This window comes from Lissotriton vulgaris, chromosome 1_2 (genome assembly GCF_964263255.1).
Source record: "Lissotriton vulgaris chromosome 1_2, aLisVul1.2, whole genome shotgun sequence".
NCBI lineage: Eukaryota > Metazoa > Chordata > Amphibia > Caudata > Salamandridae > Lissotriton > Lissotriton vulgaris.
Genome location: NC_141686.1, coordinates 107,111,596 through 107,134,084, shown reverse-complemented (window position 1 = coordinate 107,134,084; position 22,489 = coordinate 107,111,596). Strand labels below are relative to the sequence as shown.

The 22,489-nt window shown below is 46.3% G+C and overlaps 1 protein-coding gene across 4 annotated transcripts in view; it reads left to right on the top strand.

Moving 5' to 3' along the window:
• ETV6 (ETS variant transcription factor 6) overlaps positions 1-19,652 on the top strand; it is a 279,401-nt gene extending 259,749 nt beyond the window's left edge. For 3 of the 4 annotated variants that reach the window (XM_086952936.1, XM_086952935.1, XM_086952937.1), the window contains exon 8: positions 18,560-19,358. In XM_086952936.1, coding sequence (XP_086809062.1) covers positions 18,560-18,665 — 106 coding nt within the window. In that variant the 3' untranslated portion in view covers positions 18,666-19,358. Of the gene's footprint in view, positions 1-18,559 lie in introns of all 4 variants that reach the window. The other variant, XM_086952934.1, reaches the window with a different exon arrangement.
• The last annotated feature ends 2,837 nt before the right edge of the window (positions 19,653-22,489 follow it).

Genomic DNA, 22,489 nt, shown 5'->3' with positions numbered 1-22,489 from the left:
TTTAAATGACTTAAGCAGGGGCACATGTAACATTTAGGGTATGTGGATCATAAACACTCTACTTACACTAAATACAGTTGCACTAACCAATGGGGCTGACATTTCTACAATGGTAGGAAGTATTTGGCCATTATACACTCATCCTCATATGACAAAAATGAATGAATTCCTGCAGTGACCTGAGTCACCAACCGTACCTGCGCTAACCATTTTTGAACTTTAGTCTTCCCTGTTATACTATATATGAGCAGGCTCTAATATCTTTTCATTAAATGCGGTACATGCCAGACCGGTTTGACCTGTATAGAGATCAATTATGTAGGAGAACTCCTTTGAATGGTGCCTGCTCATCTCAAAACACCTTGAAAAATGCCTAGCCATTACCAACCCACGTATACACAGACTGTACAGGATAATCCGCATTAGGATCACATTTAATTGTCAAGTTTGTCCTTAGCTGCCAACCCTTTACCGAAATACGCTTCTCACTTTCTGGTGTCTCCCAGGACATAGGTCCGCTCTTTACAAGGCCTTCACTAGATTTTTGTACTCTCAATCTAGGACATAGTAATCTTTGGAAACCATTCTTACAGATGTTTTATTATTTCTAGCGAGCCTGCAGTTGTCCTCTATAAAGAGGCAGCTTATACGGACCTTCCCCTAGATCGTGCCATGTGCCATGTTTTATGTAATAGATTTGCTTTTTTATACTTGGAAACAGGTGCTTATGGCACCTGGCAAATATGGAAGAAACATCCAGAGGGCCCAGTATTAAGGTTTTGCCCCAAGCTTCGCAAAGATTGCTGATAAGCCTGGCTATTTATACCACTCTTACGTATTCTTTCAGACATCTCATGGTCAGTGGGAGTGGACAGAAAACACAAATCACCCTGCAGGAGTATGACTTAGCCTTCCACCAACACACACAATTACCATTCCACTGGAACATGCTATGCAACACCTTAAATTCATCACATTTCCGTTACAGCCCTACTCTTCATCCACCCTACAAAAACACCAGCACTTTCCCATAGCACTATGCGTTATATGCCATACAGTACCAAAGCAGAAGCATTTAATGTTGTTGCAATAGGCATTCCATACTCCTGTTGTCAGATGCATCTATTTGTGCACTAACTGGCCTTTGAGAGAGCTGAGCCCACACTCACCCCATAATTTCAATCCATGGCCTTCACACAACACTCCCTCCCCCCACCTATGCGGCCCAGCCCCCTGCGTAATCCTGAAAGATGCTGCCAAATATATATATATATATATATATATATATATATATATATATATATATATATATATATATATATATATATATATATATATATATATATATATATATATATATATATATATAGCACACTAATACCACTCAAGGTAAAAAAATTAACAGAGCAGAACCACAAGTCCCGGCATGCATCAAACTTAATTGACTAACAATGGCACACCAGAGGCCTTTTAAATTGATAGAACATGCACGGAACCATGGGAGCAAAATAACGGTCGTGTGCACAAAATGCCTCTGAGGAAAGAGCACAAATGCTCTGAAACGCGTCAGGCAAACAGACAATATTGACGGGCCCACTTGTGGAGTCCATACAGGACTTGAGTATGTGTGCTTTCCGCACTACACTTCCCAGAAGTCTCATTGGAGCCTCCCATCGATGGCTGAGTTATATTTAATTGGAGAAGTGTAACGGGTGCGCACACCGCTTCCGTTAAAGCCCCTGAAGAGAAGCAGATGGAGCTTCGAAACGCGTCGGGCAGATCCATTACGGAGCGGCGTCTACAAGCGGATCCCCGCCCTCACCTACACATATATAAAGCTGCTGCTCGGGTGCTACTCAAAAAGGTGGACAACCCAGAGCTTCAATATATATATATATATATATATATATATATATATATATATATATATATATATATATATATATATATATATATATATATATATATATATATATATATATATATATATATAGCACACTAATACCACTCAAGGTAAAAAAATTAACAGAGCAGAACCACAAGTCCCGGCATGCATCAAACTTAATTGACTAACAATGGCACACCAGAGGCCTTTTAAATTGATAGAACATGCACGGAACCATGGGAGCAAAATAACGGTCGTGTGCACAAAATGCCTCTGAGGAAAGAGCACAAATGCTCTGAAACGCGTCAGGCAAACAGACAATATTGTTTTGGAGTTGAAATGTCTGTTCCTTGAAATAAAGGTTTTGCAAATCACCGGCTGGAGGAGTGGCGCCTCTGAATGCAGGGGCATTTTTGTAGATAGATAGATAGATAGATAGATAGATAGATAGATAGATAGATAGATATCAAACTATTTAAATAAAGAAGCTTCCTCTGTTCCCCAATACGGCCTTTGCTCTTTCTTTGGGAGGAGCTGTTTGGAGATGTCAAACGTGTTAACCAGAGACACGTCACAGAGGCCTCTGCTTCGCAAGTAGGCCTGGATGTTATTGGCTCCTGCTTCGGCATTCTTTCTCTCTTCAAGGTATTGAAGGATCCAGGCCCGCCATCAAGTATGGGCGAATATGCAGCGGTACAGTGAGGTTATCAACCTTGACCTGGGCGGGATGCACTGCCATACCCCGCCTATTGGAAACCTGCACAAGAAGGCTGATTCGGTTAAAGGGGACCCGGGGCGGCATCTTGAGTTTTAATCTGCAGGGGACTTTGAATGCTATGCGGAATATCCTGCCTTCCGCCAAGTACTCAGACTATTCTGAGCACAACTCCATGCACCACTTACCTGGGAGCCGACTGATGCATCCTGGGAATCGCAGTCCTCAAGCCATCCGGGTACTGTGATAGGTGAGCACAACACTAGCGGGGAGGAGCGGACTATGCACCAATCGCAGTGCGGCAAGATATATTTAAATGCACTGCGCTAGAAGACTCCTGACACATCATGGTGCTGACGAAGGCCGGACAAAGGCTGAAATGTGTGTGGGTGGGTGGGGGGGGGGGGGGGGGAGTAGGGGGCCGGGCGAGCACTTTGCCAGGGCCGGTTCTGGTTCCCAGTCCGGCCCTGTCCGACAGTTTCCACTCTTTTTAGTTGGATTCCCAGGTGTTGACAAAACATAGGTTACCCCCTACCCGTTGCATCCATGACAGAATTGGCACCAAGCACAAACAAATGCAGGGAATAAGTAAAGATAAACTGAAATTAAAAAGCTAAATCAACCACAGTAGGTGCACAGGCAACACGGTTGACACAGTCAAAAGAGGAAGTCTGCTTCTGGATGCTCTCAAAGTGGGCCACCTACTTCTTAAGTCATTGAGGACCCATCAGAGTCAAAATAGCCTCATGGATACCCTACTTCAGTGATTCTTAAACTTTTGACTTCCATGGATCCCCAATTAATTATTACTGGAACCCGGGGACTCCCGGTGAATCGTTACTAGGGCCCCCACTGAATCATTACTGGAAGTCGAGAACCCTGGCCTAAGCATTTTCAATGATTTAAATCGCAAAACCATATACAAAAAAAACCTGAAATTAACATTCATCAAACAACTCCACAAATGATTAAATATTTTATTTACTTCACTACATATATAAAAGGTTTGAGCTTATCTAAATTTATTTGAAGTCACTCATCGTCCAGACTATTTGTTGTATGATGCACTGCCGTTGCTCCTACCAATCAGGATACCAATTTAACGTTTGGCCTCCAATTTTAAATTCCTTCACATTTACAGAATTATTTAAAATGTTCAATTCATTTTGATTCTTTATTTATATACACTTTACTCATCTGTTTATATTATAGAATTTTCTAAGCAGCCGCGGACCCCCCGGGTAGGCTTTGTGGACTCCCCAGAGGGCCCCGGACGACAGGTTAAGAAACCCTGCCCTACTTAATCCCAGAATATAATTGGTATCATTCCACTAGCTGATGGACGGTAAAAGACTAGAGTTCCACACAATCTCATTCCACTGTACATATCCATTTTTGTAAATTTGTGGAACACACCACAATTATACCACTTGCCCACACACATTTCTGCCAGCAGACCGCAAGTATTGGCTTGGTACACCAGTGCTGTATTAGCAATTTTTGCTCCTCACATTAAGGTTGCAGGGACCTGGAATACTCGATCCAACAAGCACTCTAAAGGCGTTGTGACAAAGCTGGCATGCTAGCAGTCATACTACTTCTATTACTTAGATTGAATAGATACATGCACCCTCTGTAAAGCAGTACTGTTGTACAAAGGCTGGTTGAAGAAGACAACGAGAACAGTGTTTAACACAATGCACCCTCTAATCCAACAAACCCACAAGATGCAGACAGTACAAGGATAAGCTCAGCATGACCAAACGCCACTGCAAACAACTGGAGCGCAGCTGGAGAATGAACCAGGACAACCCAGATAGAAACACCTTTAATTCTACGCTCAGACGCTACCACCAGCTGATCAGAGCCACCAAACGCCCCACACTCACAGACCACATCAACACCAATTCCATCAGCAGCAAAGAGATTTTTACCATCGAGGAAGATTTTACCTTACCAGTAGTAGGCTTCACCTGCATCAGCCGCTCGCAGGACCTCTGCCCCAAGCTGTCCAAGTTTTTCTCCAACAAGAGAGACAGCATATGACAACTTCGACCCCTGACTAGACCCCACCGACCTGGCAGTGTACCTACACATCTCAACCAAAGAAACCACACTGATGACCTGGCCCACCATCACCATGGAAGTAACCGCTTCCACTATACAGTCTATCCACTCCTGAGTCCCATCGGACCCTTGCTCCCACCATGTCTTCATCAAAGGACTGCAACCCATCAGCTTAACACTCACTCCAATGCTGAACACCTCCATCACAACAAGCACCTACCCAGACGCCTACAGACATGCCACAGGCCTTCGCATCTCCCTCAAGAAACCTTCGACTGGTCCCACAGCACTAGCCAGTTACAGATCCATCTCCCAGCTTCCTGACCTGGCCAAAATCCAGGAGAGGCTGATCAACAGGCGCCACCTTAAGGAAAACAAATTCCTAGACGCCCCTCAATCCGGTTTTATACCGAACCACAGCACGGAGACTGCCCTCCTCGCTGCAATAGACTGCATCTATGTGTTCATGTACAGAGGAGACACTGCAGCCTTTATCCTTGTGGACCTCCCCGTAGCTTTCGACTCAGTATGCCACCCAATTCTCTTCCAACAACTGCATGAAACCGGAATCCAAGGACCTAAGCTCTGCTGGACCAGCTCCTCCCTGACTGGTCGAACCCAGACAGTCCGCCAGACCCCCTTCTGCCCTGACACCCCCATCCTCATCTGCCAAGTACCGCAAAACTCATCATTGAGCCTCACCGACTTTAACGCCTACATGGTCCAGCTTTCCAGCATCATCTTCGCCTATGGAATCGACATCATATCTTAGTCGATGACCCACACAATACACTTTCTCTTTGGAAAAAAAAACACGGAACACCTGGAACAAGTCAGCAGCGTGCAGGTCTGAAGTCGCTGACTGGATGAAAACCAGCTGTCTCAAACTGAACACTGGCAGGACAGAAATCGTGATTTTTTTCTGGCAGAAAATCCTCAGCATGGGACTCCATCGGGTAAATGACAGAACTTGGACCCACACCCAGAACCTCAGCATTGTCTTTGACAATCTACTCACCATGATGACCCAAGTCCGCACTGTCACTACCTGCTGATTCCACATCCCAAAGAAGCTATCCAAAACCTTCAAATAGCTACCCACCAGCACCCATAAAACCATCACTGTAGGGAAGTGGAAAGGAAGAGAAAAACAGGCAGGAAACGTGTAGAATGAAGACGAGATTTATTAGTGTCCACTCGTCATGAAGTTCAGCCTTGTAATGGTCATAACTACCCCAACAGCCTTACTCCCCACATTCCAGATATTTGAAGGCAAAGAAGGTCTCCCAACATTCCCAAAGGCACAAGCTTGTCACGAGCTATTAAACAACAGGAAAGCTCGTGACAGCTCACATAATACATATACAAGTACCCAACACACCTTCCCCCCCTTAAAATGAAAACAGAACAAAAAAAAAACAAAAAAAAACCAAGGTAAAAACAAACAAAAACTAGTTCATCACAAAGTCATTAAACCTAACCGGCATATGGTGAGGACGCACAACTCTGGTGTTACCAGAATTGCATTCAGCATGTATACAATTCCTTTTATCATTCTGTTCCCCAGCATCCAAAAAAACATTGCTGTCGTAGTCATTCTCCAACTGACTAACCCCAGTAAACACAGAAATTCTACTCAAATTCCAGACTGAGCCACCATCAACCCTGACAGCATTCCTAAAGACCTCAATTACTTCCTTAGGATTTGACCACACAGGAAAACCTTTACTCACACCTTCTTTCTTTTTGATACGGACAAAATCACCCGATTTAACAGAACGACTAGACGTAGAACCAATTCTCTTAACCATATCATGTTTCATCTTATTCTTGTATGACTCAACTCTGCGTTGAACAGCCTCAAAATTCACTTTCAAAAAATTGTCGGATCCACATACATTTTTTTTAACCACCAGGGTACTAACTTTGTACTAGGTTTACGCCCTCTTAAGAGCGCAAAAGGAGTAACCAAAGTTATAGAATTGGGTGAAGTCCTGTAAGCCAACAACATAGATTGTAACGCATTTCTCCAATTCAAATTACCCTTGATTGAAAGTTGAATAGCTTCTTTGATCACACGATTGAACCGTTCAACCTGGCCTTTAGCCTCAGGGTGGAAAACAGCAATTCTTCTATGAGCAATACCACATTTTTCCATACATTGTTCCATTTCCTTGCTAACAAACTGTGGACCATTGTCAGTCACGATTTCTTGAGGAATTCCCTCTCTACAAAAGATCTCATCCAAAAACTCTATTACTTGGTGAGAAGTAACATCCTTAACCATCTTGACCTCCGGCCATTTAGAATAATAATCAATAAGGACAATACCAAAAGCTTCCTGTTTGGGTAAACAACTAAACGGACCAATGATATCTAACCCGAGTTTACGCCAAGGACCAGAAGGTAAATCAATTGGATGGGGTTCCGGACGCAGGCAACAGCTGTTTTATCACTATTAGAGCAATGAAGACATGAACGCACAAAATGATCCACACAAGAATCAATCCCTGGCCACCAAAAAGACTCCTTTAGTCGTCTTCTGGTAAAAGATATCCCCAGATGCCCCTCATGAGCAATCTCAAGAAGAGTATTCCTGATAGAAAAAGGCGGAACAATTTTGTCTCCTCTAAGAATCAAATCATTCTCCACAGCAAGTTCCTCCTGAACCTTGAAAAACCCCATCATATTACCAGACAATTTCCTCTGTTCCGGCCAACCATGTGTGAGATAATCCTTGACATTGCACAATTCCAAATCATTTCTCATTTCCTTTAACCAGACATCCTCTTGCAAAGATGACCGTTCACCACAAACCAGATTAACATCACGTAAGGTAAAGGCAACCTCACACTCATCCTCAATAACCACTTCAGGACAGCTCATATCAGAAACTAGTCTTGACATGCAATCAGCATGTACATTCGCCTTACCCTGAACATACTCAATTTTACACTGAAAGGACTGCAATCTTGAAGCTAATCTTGCAAGACGCGCCGATATGGTCCTGCCTCCACCAGGAGCCATGAGAAAAACAAGAGGCTTATGATCAGTTTTTATTAAAAATCTTGTACCCCACAGAAAAGGTCTAAAGTGTTCAGCTCCCCAAACACAAGCCAACAGCTCTCTTTCTATAACGGAATAATTCTTTTTGGCATCTCTCAAAGCTCTTGAAGCATAAGCAACAACCCATTCCTTCTCATTATCCCTCTGCAAAAGAACTCCACCCAAACCAGAACAACTTGCATCCACCATAACCACACACTTCACACCAACCACAAAAGGTTTAAGACACGGCGCATTCACAACAAACATTTTCAAGGTCTTAAAAGCTTCCATCATTTCATCTGTCCAAACAAATTTAGCATTTCTCTTTAGCAAACATCTAATAGAATCAACCTTTGCTAAAAAAAATTGGTATGAACTTAGAATAAAATTGAATAAGGCCCAAAAACGCCACAAGTTGTTCTTTTGAAGTGGGTACAGGAGCATTTACGATACTTTCAACATGATTTATTTTTGGTTTAATTCCCATTCCACTGAAAGTATGACCAAGGTATTCCACCTCTTTTTGTCTAAACTTGCATTTGTCGAGACGGAGGGTAAGCCCTTTCTCTGACAAAGCAGCAATCACACACTTCAAGTAATTATCATGCTCCACATCATCTTTTCCGTACACTAAAATGTCATCTTGAAACGCTATGGCACCATTCAACCCCTCTAAAGTGTCTCTCATAAGTCTCTGAAACACTGAGGCAGCACTCGCCAACCCAAATGGCATTCGACAAAATCTGTATAGACCCTCTGGGATAATAAATGCAGTGACGTTTTTAGACTCCTCAGCAAGTACAACCTGATGGTAAGCACTGGCCAGGTCAACACAAGAGAAAACTTGTGCACCAGCTAAGGTTGAAACCATTTCATGAAGATTCGGTAAAGGATGTGAATCCACCCAAATGGCACTATTAACACTGCAGAGATCAATACACAACCTAAGCTCGCCAGAGGATTTAATCGAAATCACAATGGGAGAAACCCAAGGGGAGGATTCTATCGGTTCAATGATATTCTTTTCACATAAATCCTTCAACATTTCCTTAAGTTTGCTCCTATAAGTCAGAGGAACATTTCTCACTCTATGCCTAACAGGAATAGCATACTCATTCAGTTTGATAACATGTTCAAAACCTTTATATCGACCCAAGGTCCCGCTAAAAACACTTGGAAATGATTTCCGCAAACTATCTACTAGTTATGAATTACCATTGGAGACACTTGGCAAACACTGTGGCACAACAAAAACAGGAGGATTGGCCCTAGGATCAATTTTCATTTCCAACTGGTGTTGGTGTGGCCAAACTAAAAGTGACAATCCAGACCTTGACACATACATTTTTCCAGAAGTGTGTCGGTCAGAAAATTGAAAATTCGCATTAAAATATCCAATTAGATCAATCTTGTGGCCTGGTAACAAATCCCGCCCGTCGTCAGTGTAGGGAAGTGGAAAGGAAGAGAAAAACACGCAGGAAACGTGTAGAATGAAGACGAGATTTATTAGTGTCCACTCGTCATGAAGTTCAGCCTTGTAATGGTCATAACTACCCCAACAGCCTTACTCCCCACATTCCAGATATTTGAAGGCAAACAAGGTCTCCCAATATTCCCAAAGGCACAAGCTTGTCACGAGCTATTAAACAACAGGAAAGCTCGTGACAGCTCACATAATACATATACAAGTACCCAACAATCACCCTCTCCCAGCTGGATCGTGCCCTTGTTTGTAACGCACTAGAGATTCTAGACCCACTCAGACCGAAATGGGAGGGGTGGGTAATTTGAGCTGGAGGATTATTGGAATAGTGTGAGGTCAGTATGGCTCCTCTGGAACTTGCGATCTCTGCAAAACTTAAATTTAACCAAATACACTATCTGCACATCACCTACATGATAACCTAACAACTCTGGCATGCGGGTATTCTCCAAGATCCCAGATGTACTCTGTCTGTCCCCTTCAGATGACTTTTTCCATGTGGTCTGGCAATGTCCTGGGATTGCCCAATACTGGACCTGCATAGGTGCTGCCCTTTCTGACCTCACACTGACCCCGAAGATGGCCCTGTTGGGTCTTATGGATAGTCTTGGAGGGGCGAGAGGCAACAGGACACTAGTAGGGCTGGTGGCTCTGATAGCTAAATGAGGCATTGCATGCTCCTGGAAGTCACCATGACCGCCTAGCTTGAAACTGTGGCAAGCTGGTATGGACGGATGTGCCGAGCAAGAAGAACTGTTCAATATTGCCCGGCGATGTCCTCAGGAATTCAATAAAATTTGGGGCAAATGGAGGAAATAATATGGCCTATCTGCTTCATTAGACTGAACATGGGAATGTGTTTTTGCCGGTGTAATTTGCACAAACTGGGGGCTGGTGGGAAGACGGGAGTGAATCTAGATGCATAGCTGCCAAGGTTGCAAATTGCTGTGTGTGACATTTTCATATTTTCAGTGTAATTATGAGCGACATTTCAACGATTATGAGTGACACTTTCTCGAGAGCAAAGTCACGTAATGAAGGCAAGGGAAACATAAAATTACATCCATTTGAGCAACTAGAAACTCTACAAAGTCACAGAACTAAAGTACATTAACATGCAACTGAAAACTGAGCAGAACGGAGTCAGACAGCGTGACTGCACAGTTCTCCGACACAGTAAACTAAAGGCAGAGGCCACAGGCAGCTCAGAACGATTGAAGCATTAATTGTATTTAATAATAGCAGCCACAGCAAGTAAGAAGAACTACTATATACCGGTGCCGCGGGTTCAGGTAGGTACACTTGGTTGGGAGAGCTTTATAAATATAATACTGCACTGCTGACTTTCAACGGGTCTGCTTCCATTAGGACCTGAGTATTATGGGTTCAACTGGTGGCAATGGAATATTTAAATAGCTTATATAGCTGCCACCCGAGCACTCCCCTCCGAACTACAACTTACTACAGAAAATTAGGTAACTGGCTCTGGCTGGTGATTCAGTTTCTGGGGGCCGGCCGTGAGAGACACAGCAGAGTAATCACAGGGCTCTCTCTGGCGCCGTTCAACACTGTCGTCCTCCTGCAATGCAGTAATTGCTGTGGTGAAAGGGACAAGCTCAGTGTGAACTAGTCCCGATCTTCTATGCAAATTAGATGCGGTAAACAGCATGTACCCGGCTCTGAATTTGGGCAAGACAGCTTGACAGGCAGATGAGGTACACACCTGAAAGTCACAGCTGCCCGCCAACACTAGCATCAGTGACAAGGTCAAAACTACAATACTATAAAACGATGAGTCTGGCACTGTCTGTGATACTTACAAACTTGCGCCAGCCTCCCGGCCATCAAACCGTAACATTCCTTGTATGGTCAGTTGATCCTCCGACCAGCTGGGATGTTTCTGTTTTGCATGCGTCAAATAAAGAAAGTGTTCCTTACCTGCTCGGCGTGGCCTTCATCCTTCTTTACCACAAATGCATTTCTATAGAAGTTTAACCTGTAAATAAAATATCCATTCAACCATTTCTAATGCAAAGTCAGGAGTCTAAAGACCTAGAATGCCGAGCAACAAACGTCAAATAAATTCTTGTGTTGATGGGTCTCAGTAAGGAGGTCTCGGAGTGCAGCGACTAACAGATACTCACGAAGGTAGCTGGGAAACTTAAGTGCGCTGCCACTTTACGAGTTCAATGAGTTTGAGCCTAAAGCAAAGCCGCAACAAAGACCCACTGCCCAGCAGGCAGCTGATCGCGCGCTAAACACTCAATTCAAAAGCAAATTAGATTAACAATAAAACGATGAGTCAGTGCCACTATCTGTACTTACAAACTTGCGCCAGCCGCCCGGCCACCAGACTCACTCTCTCAGGGTCAGCAGCAGGAACATCTCAGCTGCAGAGTGTTGTTCTTCAGTGCTCGTGGGTCCGTGGATTGGGTCCCGCGGTCATTTATTTCAATTTACCGCAGAGCAGTGTGGTGTGCGCTCTAGTCTATGAGCGAGTACGCGATGACGCGTCACGCCATAGACTGGAGCGGAAGGCGCGAGCATGCGCAGTAGGCGTCGGAGTGAAGGCGCGAACGGGGAAAACGGCAGTTGGTGACCGGAGCTCGCTGCAGATAGACGCTCGGCGCCCTAAGCTTGTAATAACTTGTGAATACAATAATAAAGCAGTTCTTCACCTAATGAGGCTCAGAGCAGTGAGTGTGGGGGCAAGGAAGGAACATTATATTGGCGACGAGGCTGGTACCACGAACACCATCGAGCACAGTGGACAGGAGCAAGCACCCTCCAACAGCCCTGCACCAGCCAGAGGTACAGAACAGCAACCAGCACGAGCATAGGGCGTGGCAGCAGCGCAGCAGCAACTGAAAAGCCAGCATACAGGCATAAGCATCCAGGTCAGTGAAGCACAAGGAATAGAGCCCACAGCCAGCACCCTGGCAACCAAAGGCATCACCCCCAAGTCAGAGGAAGGGGCGCAGACAGACAACCCTACGCAGGCCATAAGGGACAGTACTCCAGGTAGTCCCAGAAGTCAAGGTGACGCGGCAGGGAGTGCAGGAGCATCCAGTGTGCCCGACCAGCCCAGTGCCCAGGCGGTAGACCCCAGAGGCGAGGCCAGGATGGCGAATCAAGCCTCAGCCCTGATGGCCCCCGTCCCATTCCTGCCCAGACCGGGGGAACCTCAGTTAAAATGGGAGGATTGGAGGGAATATTTTCAAAATTACATTGAGGCACTGGAGGACGAGAATGGGGAGGAGTACACCCCGGCAAGGAAAAAGAGACTGTTGCTCCACAATTTAGGCCCAGAAGGGGTGAGAGTGTTCAAAAACTTGGTGCCCAAGGAGCGGGGTGCGACGGAGACAGATGTCTTCAAAAATGCGCTAGAAGACTTGGACAGTCATTACTGCCCTGCGGTCTGTGTCTCCATAGACCGCTACAATTTTCAACAGAGGAAACAAGAGGCAGGCGAATCCATAGACGACTACGTGGCCGCCCTCCGACGACTTGCCATCACGTGCCAGTATGGTGCCCTACAAGATGAGTACATAAAAGACCAAATAGTTATGCACACCACCAGCAGGGCCGTCCAAGACAAACTATGGGCACAGAACGAAACCTCCCTCAAGGAAGTAGTGGCGATGGTGAAAAAGGCGGAAATGTCGAAACGCGGCGCAGACGCGGCTAAAAGGGAAGGCACGCAGCGACAAATGATTAACAAGATAGACGAGGCCTCACAGCCCAGTAAACATAAGGGGACGTATGGAGAACAGAGGAAGGACACAAAATGGGCAGGGAAACAGACGGCCCGCCCTGGCACAGACAGCAAGTTCTCGTGTTATAGATGTGGAAGCACGGCGCATTCCGCTCAGGATAAACGCTGTCCTGCGTTCCGCGCCAGATGCGCGTTCTGCGGCCTGGTCGGCCATTTTGAAAAAGTATGCCGTAAGAGGGGGAAGAAGTCCACGGTCAAGTGTGTCGAATCGGCCACTGCGGAGATCAGCGAGGAAGACGACCTAGAAGACGGTGAAATGGTGCTGTGCATCGAGGACCAGGTGCTGGAGGTGACAGGGAAGCGAAGAGATAAGCCTCGCACGGACATGCTCATAGGTGGAGTGAAAGTACACGTGGCCGTCGACTCAGGATCTCCCTGGACCATCGTACAAAGATCCATATGGGACGAAGACTTCGCACCAGTAGTGGGACCAGACCTGCTGCCGCCGGACATCAAACCCATCTCCTATACAGAAAACGCCATTCCCCTGGTGGGGTGCCGAGACTTCACATTCGAATTCGGAGGGAGGTCGGCCACATGCACCCTGTACGTCGCTGAGAAGGGCCCGTCGGTGCTCGGATGGAGAGACGCAGGGGATCTAGGAATCATACTCAACCCGGGCGGGAGAGAACAGATACTATTGACGGACGAGTGGCCCCTCTCGAAAGAAGAAGACTGGAAATCTGCATACCCCAAAGTTTTTGAGGGTACAGTCGTTAAACTGGACAAATTCGTCCACAAAATAGTCCTCAAAGAGGGAGCAGTGCCGGTGGTACACAAAGTCAGGAACATACCCATATCTACAAGTGGAGCGGTGCAACAGGAACTCTTGAGACTGGAGGAGCAAGGCATCATAGAGCCGGTGGACAGTTCGGAGTGGCTATCCCCCTTGGTGGTAGTCAAGAAACCCAATGGAAAGGTTCGTCTCTGTGTAGACCTCCGAGAGCTCAACAAAAACCTCATTGTGGAGAGATTTCCCCTTCCCAGAATTGAGGAGATGCTGGCAAGAACAAAAGGTGTCACTCATTTCTCCACCATAGATCTCACGTCAGCGTACTATCAAATTGAGCTGCATCCCTTGAGTAGGAAGTACACCTCCTTCATTACGCCCTTTGGGTGCTACCAGTTCCGGAGGATGCCCTTTGGCCTAGCATCTGCAGCGGCCGTATTTCAGAAGCTGATGCATCGGTTGTTCAAGGACATCTCGGGGGTGCAGTACTTCCAGGATGACATCCTGGTGATGGGCTCCACCAAGGGAGACCACGACAGAAAGCTACACAGAGTCCTAGGAGTGCTGCAAAGCAAAGGTTTAACTGCAGAATGGAGCAAATGTAAGATTGGGACTCACTCAGTAACGTACTTAGGTCATGAAATCGGGACGCATGGTATTTCGACCAAGGAACAAAACGTGAAGGCCATCAGAAATGCCAAAGCTCCGAGTACCAAGGAGGAAGTACGGTCATTCCTTGGAATGGCCGAGTATTATAGTAAGTTCGTGAGGCACTTTGCCACCAGAACATACAGAATGAGGCAACTCATCAGAGACAAGGCAAAGTTTGATTGGGACACAGAAGCACAATCTGAATTCGACACGATTAAGGATTGCATCAGCCAAGCTGTTCCACTGCAAGGTTACGTCCCCACAGGCAAGACCATAGTGACGACGGATGCAAGTGACAAGGGCCTAGGGGCGGTCTTGGCACAGGAAAGGGAAGATGGATCCATTGAAACCATTAGTTTCGCTTCACGCGCGCTGTCCCCGTGGGAACAAAGGTACAGCGTCATAGAAAAAGAGATGCTGGCGGTCACTTGGGCCATGGGCGAGTTTCGGCAGTTCATTTGGGGCACAAGATTCAAGCTTCAAACAGATCACAAACCCCTGATCAAAGTCCTGACGTCCTCGGGCCATGATACAGCGACCCCGAGAATTGCGAAAATGACCCTGAAACTACTTGATTACACCTATGACGTGGAATACCTCCCGGGAACGCAAAATAGGGTTGCAGATTACCTCAGCCGGGCTGCGGCGATGGAAGATGCGCCGGAAGAGGCCCCGGACAGAGAGGAGATGGTGGCCAGCATGCAGGACCATGAGACGACGATTAGCTGTCAGGAGTGGGCGGCTGCTTACGAGCAGGATGCGGAGAAGGTAGAGATAAAAAGACATCTTACGTCAGGATGGCCAGACAAAAAGAAGCTCACGGAAGGAGTACGAAGGTTCTATGAGATGAGAGAGGAACTGTCCCTGAGCGATTCTGCAATCTTCCTATACAGAGGAGAAAGGGTGGTGCCACCGGAAACATTGATACCCAAGTTGTTGAGACAACTGCACGAAGGACATCTGGGCATCGTAAAGACCAAAGCACGAGTCAAGCAAATGTATTGGTGGCCAGGCATGGACGTCCACATAGAAAGACAAGTAAGGGAGTGTGGGCAGTGCCAAGGAGCAGACAAAGTTCTACGACCTCTCAGACCTGCCTTGGGAAAGTTTGACACCCCACAAAGCCCCTGGGAGAACGTGGCCATCGACATACTTGGGCCGGTCCTGGACAGCAGAGGTGTGAACAAATACCTATGTGTGGTGATAGACAAGTATTCCAAATGGCCTGAAGTGGACATACAAGAGTCCATGGATACGGACACGATACTGAAATTTCTGACGTCTGTGTTCTTAAGGGAAGGCATACCCAAATCCATTCTCAGTGACAATGGACCACAATTTGTCTCGGACAAGTGGGTTCGATTTATGAGGAGGAACGGGATTGAGTCAAAGCACACGGCCGTCTACCACCCAGCATGCAATGGCCAAGTGGAGCGGTTCAATCGCGTGCTAATGGGCTCCATACAGGCAGCCATCTCGCAGGGAAAGGACTGGGAGACAGAAGTAATGAGCATGCTGTGGGCCTACAGGATCACCCCCACGGTGGTGGGGTACAGTCCGTTCCAAGTGCTAAGAGGACGACATCCATTCACCCGGGACAACGTAGTGTGGAGGGAGAAGACCATCACCAGCAAGTGGTCCCCTGCAGTGGTCCAGCATAACCTGGAGAAGGCCCAGAAGATTTATGCTGCACACTACGACAAACGACGTAACACGAAGGAAACAGAGCTGGAAGAAGGAGAATGGGTCAGGGTCAAACTCCCTACCATACAAAAGAAAGGTGAAAGCAAGTACAGCCAGCCCTTACAGGTCAAAGAGGTGCGAGGCAGGGCGGCCCTCCTCAGCGAGGGCAAAGTGTGGTACCAAGACCGCATGGCCAGAGTCAACAAGATAGTAGTGTGGCCCAAGTCCGAGGAGGAGGAGATACAGGAGGAGTCCCAAGAAGCAAGACCTCCACAGGGGCATAATGCACAAGACCTGTGGGAAGGAGAAGGAGATGACATAGAAACGGAAACACCCAACACAGAGTCAACCGACAGAGACGATACACCGGCTGGTGTAGTACAGAGAGGAGATCAGAGAGGCGGTGAGAGATCACGAGGAGAGAGAGAGGTGGAAGAGAACATGCCGGTAAGATGCACCCGCAGTGGCAGGGCAGTTACTGTGCCCTCTCGATATAGAGACTTTGAAATGAGTGGACACTAGTCATGATGTAAGGCCACCACTTTGGTGTCCTCCAGAGATAAAGACTTTGAGACAATGGACACTCAGAGAGTTTGGGGGGTTGTTATCTTGTTACTGTTAAAGGGGGGAGATATGTGGTGTGCGATCTAGTCTATGAGCGAGTACGCGATGACGCGTCACGCCATAGACTGGAGCGGAAGGCGCGAGCATGCGCAGTAGGCGTCGGAGTGAAGGCGCGAACGGGGAAAACGGCAGTTGGTGACCGGAGCTCGCTGCAGATAGACGCTCGGCGCCCTAAGCTTGTAATAACTTGTGAATACAATAATAAAGCAGTTCTTCACCTAATGAGGCTCAGAGCAGTGAGTGTGGGGGCAAGGAAGGAACATTATAAGCAGCACCAGCTGTGCCGGCGGCGGCCTGCCACAAGCTTAACTGTAGCCAGCGTCCGCAGGATATGACGTCCTGCGGCGCGCCTATTGGCCACAGGACTGCCTCATGACGTGACGTCAGTCACAATGAATGCCCACAGGGAGATCATTATCTTTTTATTAATAAATTCTAGCAGTCAAGTGAGTTAGCAGCTACTACCTAGGCTCGATCACTGTCAGCCCCCAAAACCTGCCAGTAGCAGCAGCCTGCATGACACAGTGCGCTGCCACTCTTTCAGTTTAATCTGCACAATCGGCACTATCACCGAGACGCCGCCCTATCCCATTTATGCGTGACTTTGCATTTCAGTGCGGTGATGCGGACCACCGCACTGAAATGCGTTAGTGTCACACCTGATGCATGATACTTGGCAGGGCTAGGGATGCAATGCTTATTTTTAATATTGTATTGTTACACTCTTGCCAAAATCAAAATTTGTTTATAAAAAAAAACATCACCCAAGTTTTCATCACAAACAAACAGGACTTCAAAAACACATTATGTGCTGGAATTAGCAAGCAACTGAGCAGGAAACTCCAAACCATAGTAGCCAAGATCGCAACCTACCATGCTGCACACACATCACCCCAACCTTCGGGAGCTCCACTGGCTTCCAATACACAAACAATCTCGGTTCAACCTTTAAAGCCCTGCACAACCCAGGTCCAACTTATCTCAAAAACCTCATCACATTCCACAAACTCACCACACACTCCCACTCAGCCGGAATACTACTTGCGTACATCCCACGCATACGCAGTACCTGTTCCGCAGGTAAGGCTTTCTCCTACATCAGTCATAAAGCCTGGCATGGCCTGCCGCTACACATCAGAGCAGTCTCTTCTTTCCTTGATCTATTTGAAGCTGAAGACCTAGCTCTTCAAATAGATTTCCACTAGCCTAGCCCTATGCCAGGTCAAGAACACCCTGCTTCAGTTCTTGGATATTCTCCCAAGAGATAGAGAACTTTACGAATGCACATAACCTATAGTCAACACCTCTACTGCAGAACCCAACACCACTCTGCTGTTTTAGCCTGTCTGTCCTCCCTAGCCCTTCAGTCAGTGCAGCTGGAGTGATAAAAATCCCCCACACTATGCAACGCCCATAGCAATGTCAAAAAGGCAAAGGCCCTCTGCAGAAAGGCACAACGTTTTCTCACAGTGTCATGGTCAAATAAACACTTTCAATGTTCTGGACATTCTCGTAAACTCCCAAAACCACAGCAGCGGTTATGGACAAATAAGCTGCCCCCTGTGCAGCAACAGTCGCTTATATCCATAGGATCGTACCCTCTGGGTGACTGAAAAGACACACAAGCGGTGGTGCACCTAGACCTCAACTGTCCCGGACACCCCCTGTGACATTCGATCCCCACTCAAATCCCTCATTCCACGCCTGCATCATGCTGTTGTAAATTTGTCTTAATTAAATCATAAGTACATTATTGTGCAGCACATATCGCTCGGCTGAAAACAAATCAGGAATGTGGGAGATGCAATTTGTTTTGCCGTCTGCTTCTCTTTGAGGATTTTTGCTTCCTTTGGCACATTGGAGAATGAGTTTGTTGGTTGTTCCCCCCACCCCAACAGGTTCATGAAGACACCCGACGAGATCATGAGCGGCCGGACTGACCGCCTGGAGCACCTCGAGTCGCAGGAGCTGGACGAACAGCTGTACCAGGAAGACGAGTGCTGAAAATGAAGTTTGGACTAGTGTTGCTCTAAATGGTAAGAGGCAAACTCTCCAGCACCACTACAGAGTGGGCAAAAGGAGAAAGATGAACTGCTGCATCTAAAGCACCTTAATAAAGAGCAGCGAGCGGGAGCAGGGACTTGCTCGCCTGGACTCAAGCATCAGCCCTTCAGCTTCCCACAGGGGTTCCACTTGTCTCTCTCCATCTGAATCATATTTTTGTACTTTTGCAGATCAGCCTTCCTATCGCATCCTATCCCTCAAGTTTCTGTTCATATGTACAAGGACTTCGCCAATGGGAGCATCCCTTGGTAAACGTTGCATACAACTTGTATATTGTCATTAATGGGATGTTGAGAAGTAATCGGACAATCCCTCCTTTACCCTGTCTGTCTTCCAGCACTATTTACATGCATTATTTTCTGAATTACTTCTACGTATGGGCATCATTTACAGTGGTGTTTGGAGCCCAACCCGCAGGTGATACGATATACCTGCTGCCTGTGACTGAGGTGAAACACATGAAGGAGATACAGACTTGAGTTGGCTGTTCAACAGTTCTCAAGAAAATATGTCTGTTCCCTCTTAAAACAAAAATGTATCCCCTCAAATGATAACGAATCATGTATTTTCAAAATTTTTGTCACTGTAGTACCTCACTGAATCAGCTGGTGTCCACCTTCAATTGAGAAATCTGTGACATCTCCTATGCCAGTTCGATCATACAACAGCTCGGTTGGCTCAAGTTATGACAAACCTTATGGTCATGCCTGAGATATAACTTCTTGCCTTTACCCCTCTCCGGCTTACGCACTCAACCACACGAGGTCTATAATCTCTTTGTTGACCAACTGGATTGTGATAAAATGATGTCTTTTTGTAACATCATTTCAATAGTAACACAATGTCTTGTGGACTGCCTGCTGTTGCCTCACTGTTGACTTCACATTATGCCATTTTGTTATCTGTGATCATGGTGTATTTTTAGCTGTGACATTACTTCCTGTGCGAAATCTACCAGTGACCTTGATTAGGAATGTTTCTTTGGTTTGTTCGACCACTACAGCACTATGATTGTCATATCTTCTGATGACATCTATCTGTTATCATTTCACCCCTATGGTGCCACCTACTGTTGGCTTCTGATCGTTCTATCTGAGATCTGGCGTTACTTTCAAGACTGATGCTGGTCATTGCCTGTGCTGTCTTATCCTGCATCTGACCTCCCATTCTGCTACCATTGTAAAGTGTGTGTAGTTGCTGCGTCTTTGAAATCTGTCTAGCTTGGTTCCTAACTTTCCCACTGCCCCAATCTACACCCAGGTGTATCTTTTCCATAGCACTTGCGTGTTGACTTCAAAAAGTCTTTCAGTCTTTATGGTGCAGGGTTACAGCCAGAGAGATGGGCAGTACGAGGAATGTTTACGATGGTGAGCAAGGAATGATGTTCTTGTCAAGTGAAAGAATGCCTGTCTTCATGCCTCGCATAAACTCTTCCAACGATAGGTCTTATAGCTGATAAAACTTTCAATGGCAGCCATCAAGATATGAGGTGCCTATAGAACACCAGTTTCAATTTGGTGAGGCTAGAAAGCTCGAGAGGTGTGCAGGACTATGCACGTAAAGATACTACTAGTACTTCGAAAGATGCCTGTTTTTACTTTGAAGGACTTTGCCAGCTTCACCCACTAGCAGGCCTTCCCACTGATTCATGGATACAGTGTTGGCCAGGTTTTATAGTCAATTGTGCCCTTGGCATGTGTCACCCCGCCTTTGCTAACAGCTGTGGAGAGCCTCGTTGTGTGGTAAGATCTCACAAAGTGCACTGTTCCATGTCTTGGCAAAGCAGATTAAAGTAGCATATTGAGAAATAATTCATTTTTGCAGTGTGTATATGACCAGGTTTTCAGATTGAGTGCAGCGCCTTGTCACAGCTTCTATTGCTAGAAGCAGTTGGCCAACATTTGGAATTGAGGTGTCTAGATGAAATAAATCTCCCATTTCACCTGCAAGAGATGAGATTTGGAGGATCTGCTAGAGGTGAGGTTTGGAAGACCTGCAATAGGTGCGATTTGGAAGGCCGGCAAGAGGTGAGATTTGGAAGGCCTGCAAGAGGTGAGATTTGGAAGGCCTGCAAGAGGTGATATTTGGAAGGCCTGCAAGAGGTGAGATTTGGAAGGCCTGCAAGAAGTGAGATTTGGAAGGCCGGCAAGAGGTGAGATTTGGAAGGCCGGCAAGAGGTGAGATTTGGAAGGCCGGCAAGAGGTGAGATTTGGAAGGCCGGCAAGAGGTGAGATTTGGAAGGCCGGCAAGAGGTGAGATTTAAAAGGCCGGCAAGAGGTGAGATTTAAAAGGCCGGCAAGAGGTGAGATTTAAAAGGCCGGCAAGAGGTGAGATTTAAAAGGCCGGCAAGAGGTGAGATTAAAAGACAAGCAAGAGGTGAAATTTGGAAGGCTGGCAAGATGTGATATATGGAAGACTTGTAAGAGATGAGATTTGGAACACCTATAACGGGGGAATTAGAAGACTGGGCGATAGTACTTTTGATTGGGAGGTGGCACAGGCATCTAAAGGTGTCAGGCAGTGCTGGGCATGGTTGTCATAGTGTGCAGGTTCGAGGGCTTTGTGTGGTAGATGGCAAAAATATGATGCTCTTCAAAGGCAGCCTGAAAAACGTACGGTATCCGAGATTAAGCACTAGTAAGTAGACAGGGTGGGATAAAGGTCAGACAAGGTTCTGGTTGTGACAATCGAGTTGGTACGATGAAGCGGGCCTAGAGGATTGGGTTGTTGCTTGATTTATCTAAAATTTGGTAACAAAACCTGTAGGATGGCTGGGAGGTAAAATGTCTCTCAGACAGTGACCCTTGGTGGCAATTTAACGTTCGAATGGATTCAAGGGCCTAGCCTACCTGACCTCATTGTCACTGTATGCTACATAAGATGCATGAAGAGTGCACGCGGTGACTGTTTTGCGGACTTTTGCAAAACATACCAACTCTTGAGTTGCTTGATGCAAGAAATTCAAAGGCCTTGACTCCTAGCACTGATCGGTGAGTGAAATAGATGAGCATGAAAGAGTGTGTTATTAGTCTTCATTCCCCAGTCTCTTACTTGTCTGATTACTTTTCACATTTGACACTGCCCAGGCTCAATATTAAAATGGTAGTCCGATGCAACGGAAAGGTAGATATAAATGGTACAGAATAACCTGCAGGAAGTCACCAACCAGAGTTTCAAGCCCCGGATAGTTTCCTGCTCACCAATCAATCAATCAATCAATCAATCAAGGTTCTTCTAGAGCGTGGCTAATCACCCGTTAGGGTCTCAAGGCGTTCGCCCACGTAGCTCCAGTGGCACATGCATGCCACTCTGCTCGCCCAACATTGCACTAAGTCCTTTGGTTTGAGTTGTGTCTGCACAGAGCATCTGCCATTTCTCCTCTTGAACCATTGATGACATGGGCGCAGATATCACTGGCCACTGAACACTCAAACCAAACCCAGAAGGACCCCAAAATACAAACACTATTTCAGGCACCAGTAGAGGAAGCCCAACACAAGTGACAGTCGCGAGTTCTCTGCACATGCTGATCTCCAGAGCTTTTAAAAAATTCAAGACTGCGGTCCAAAATGTTAGACGTGTACGTCTGTCTTTGTTTTTACTTTTTTAGATATCATTTCTTTTAAGGTGTGGGCTGAGGGTTTGTACTGAGTGAATGTAACATATGAATACACACAAAAATGCCTTATCTCAGGGCCAAGAGTTGCAAATAATTTTTAAAATACTTGTAATTACATCATCTCGGTAACAAAAAATTAAAAACA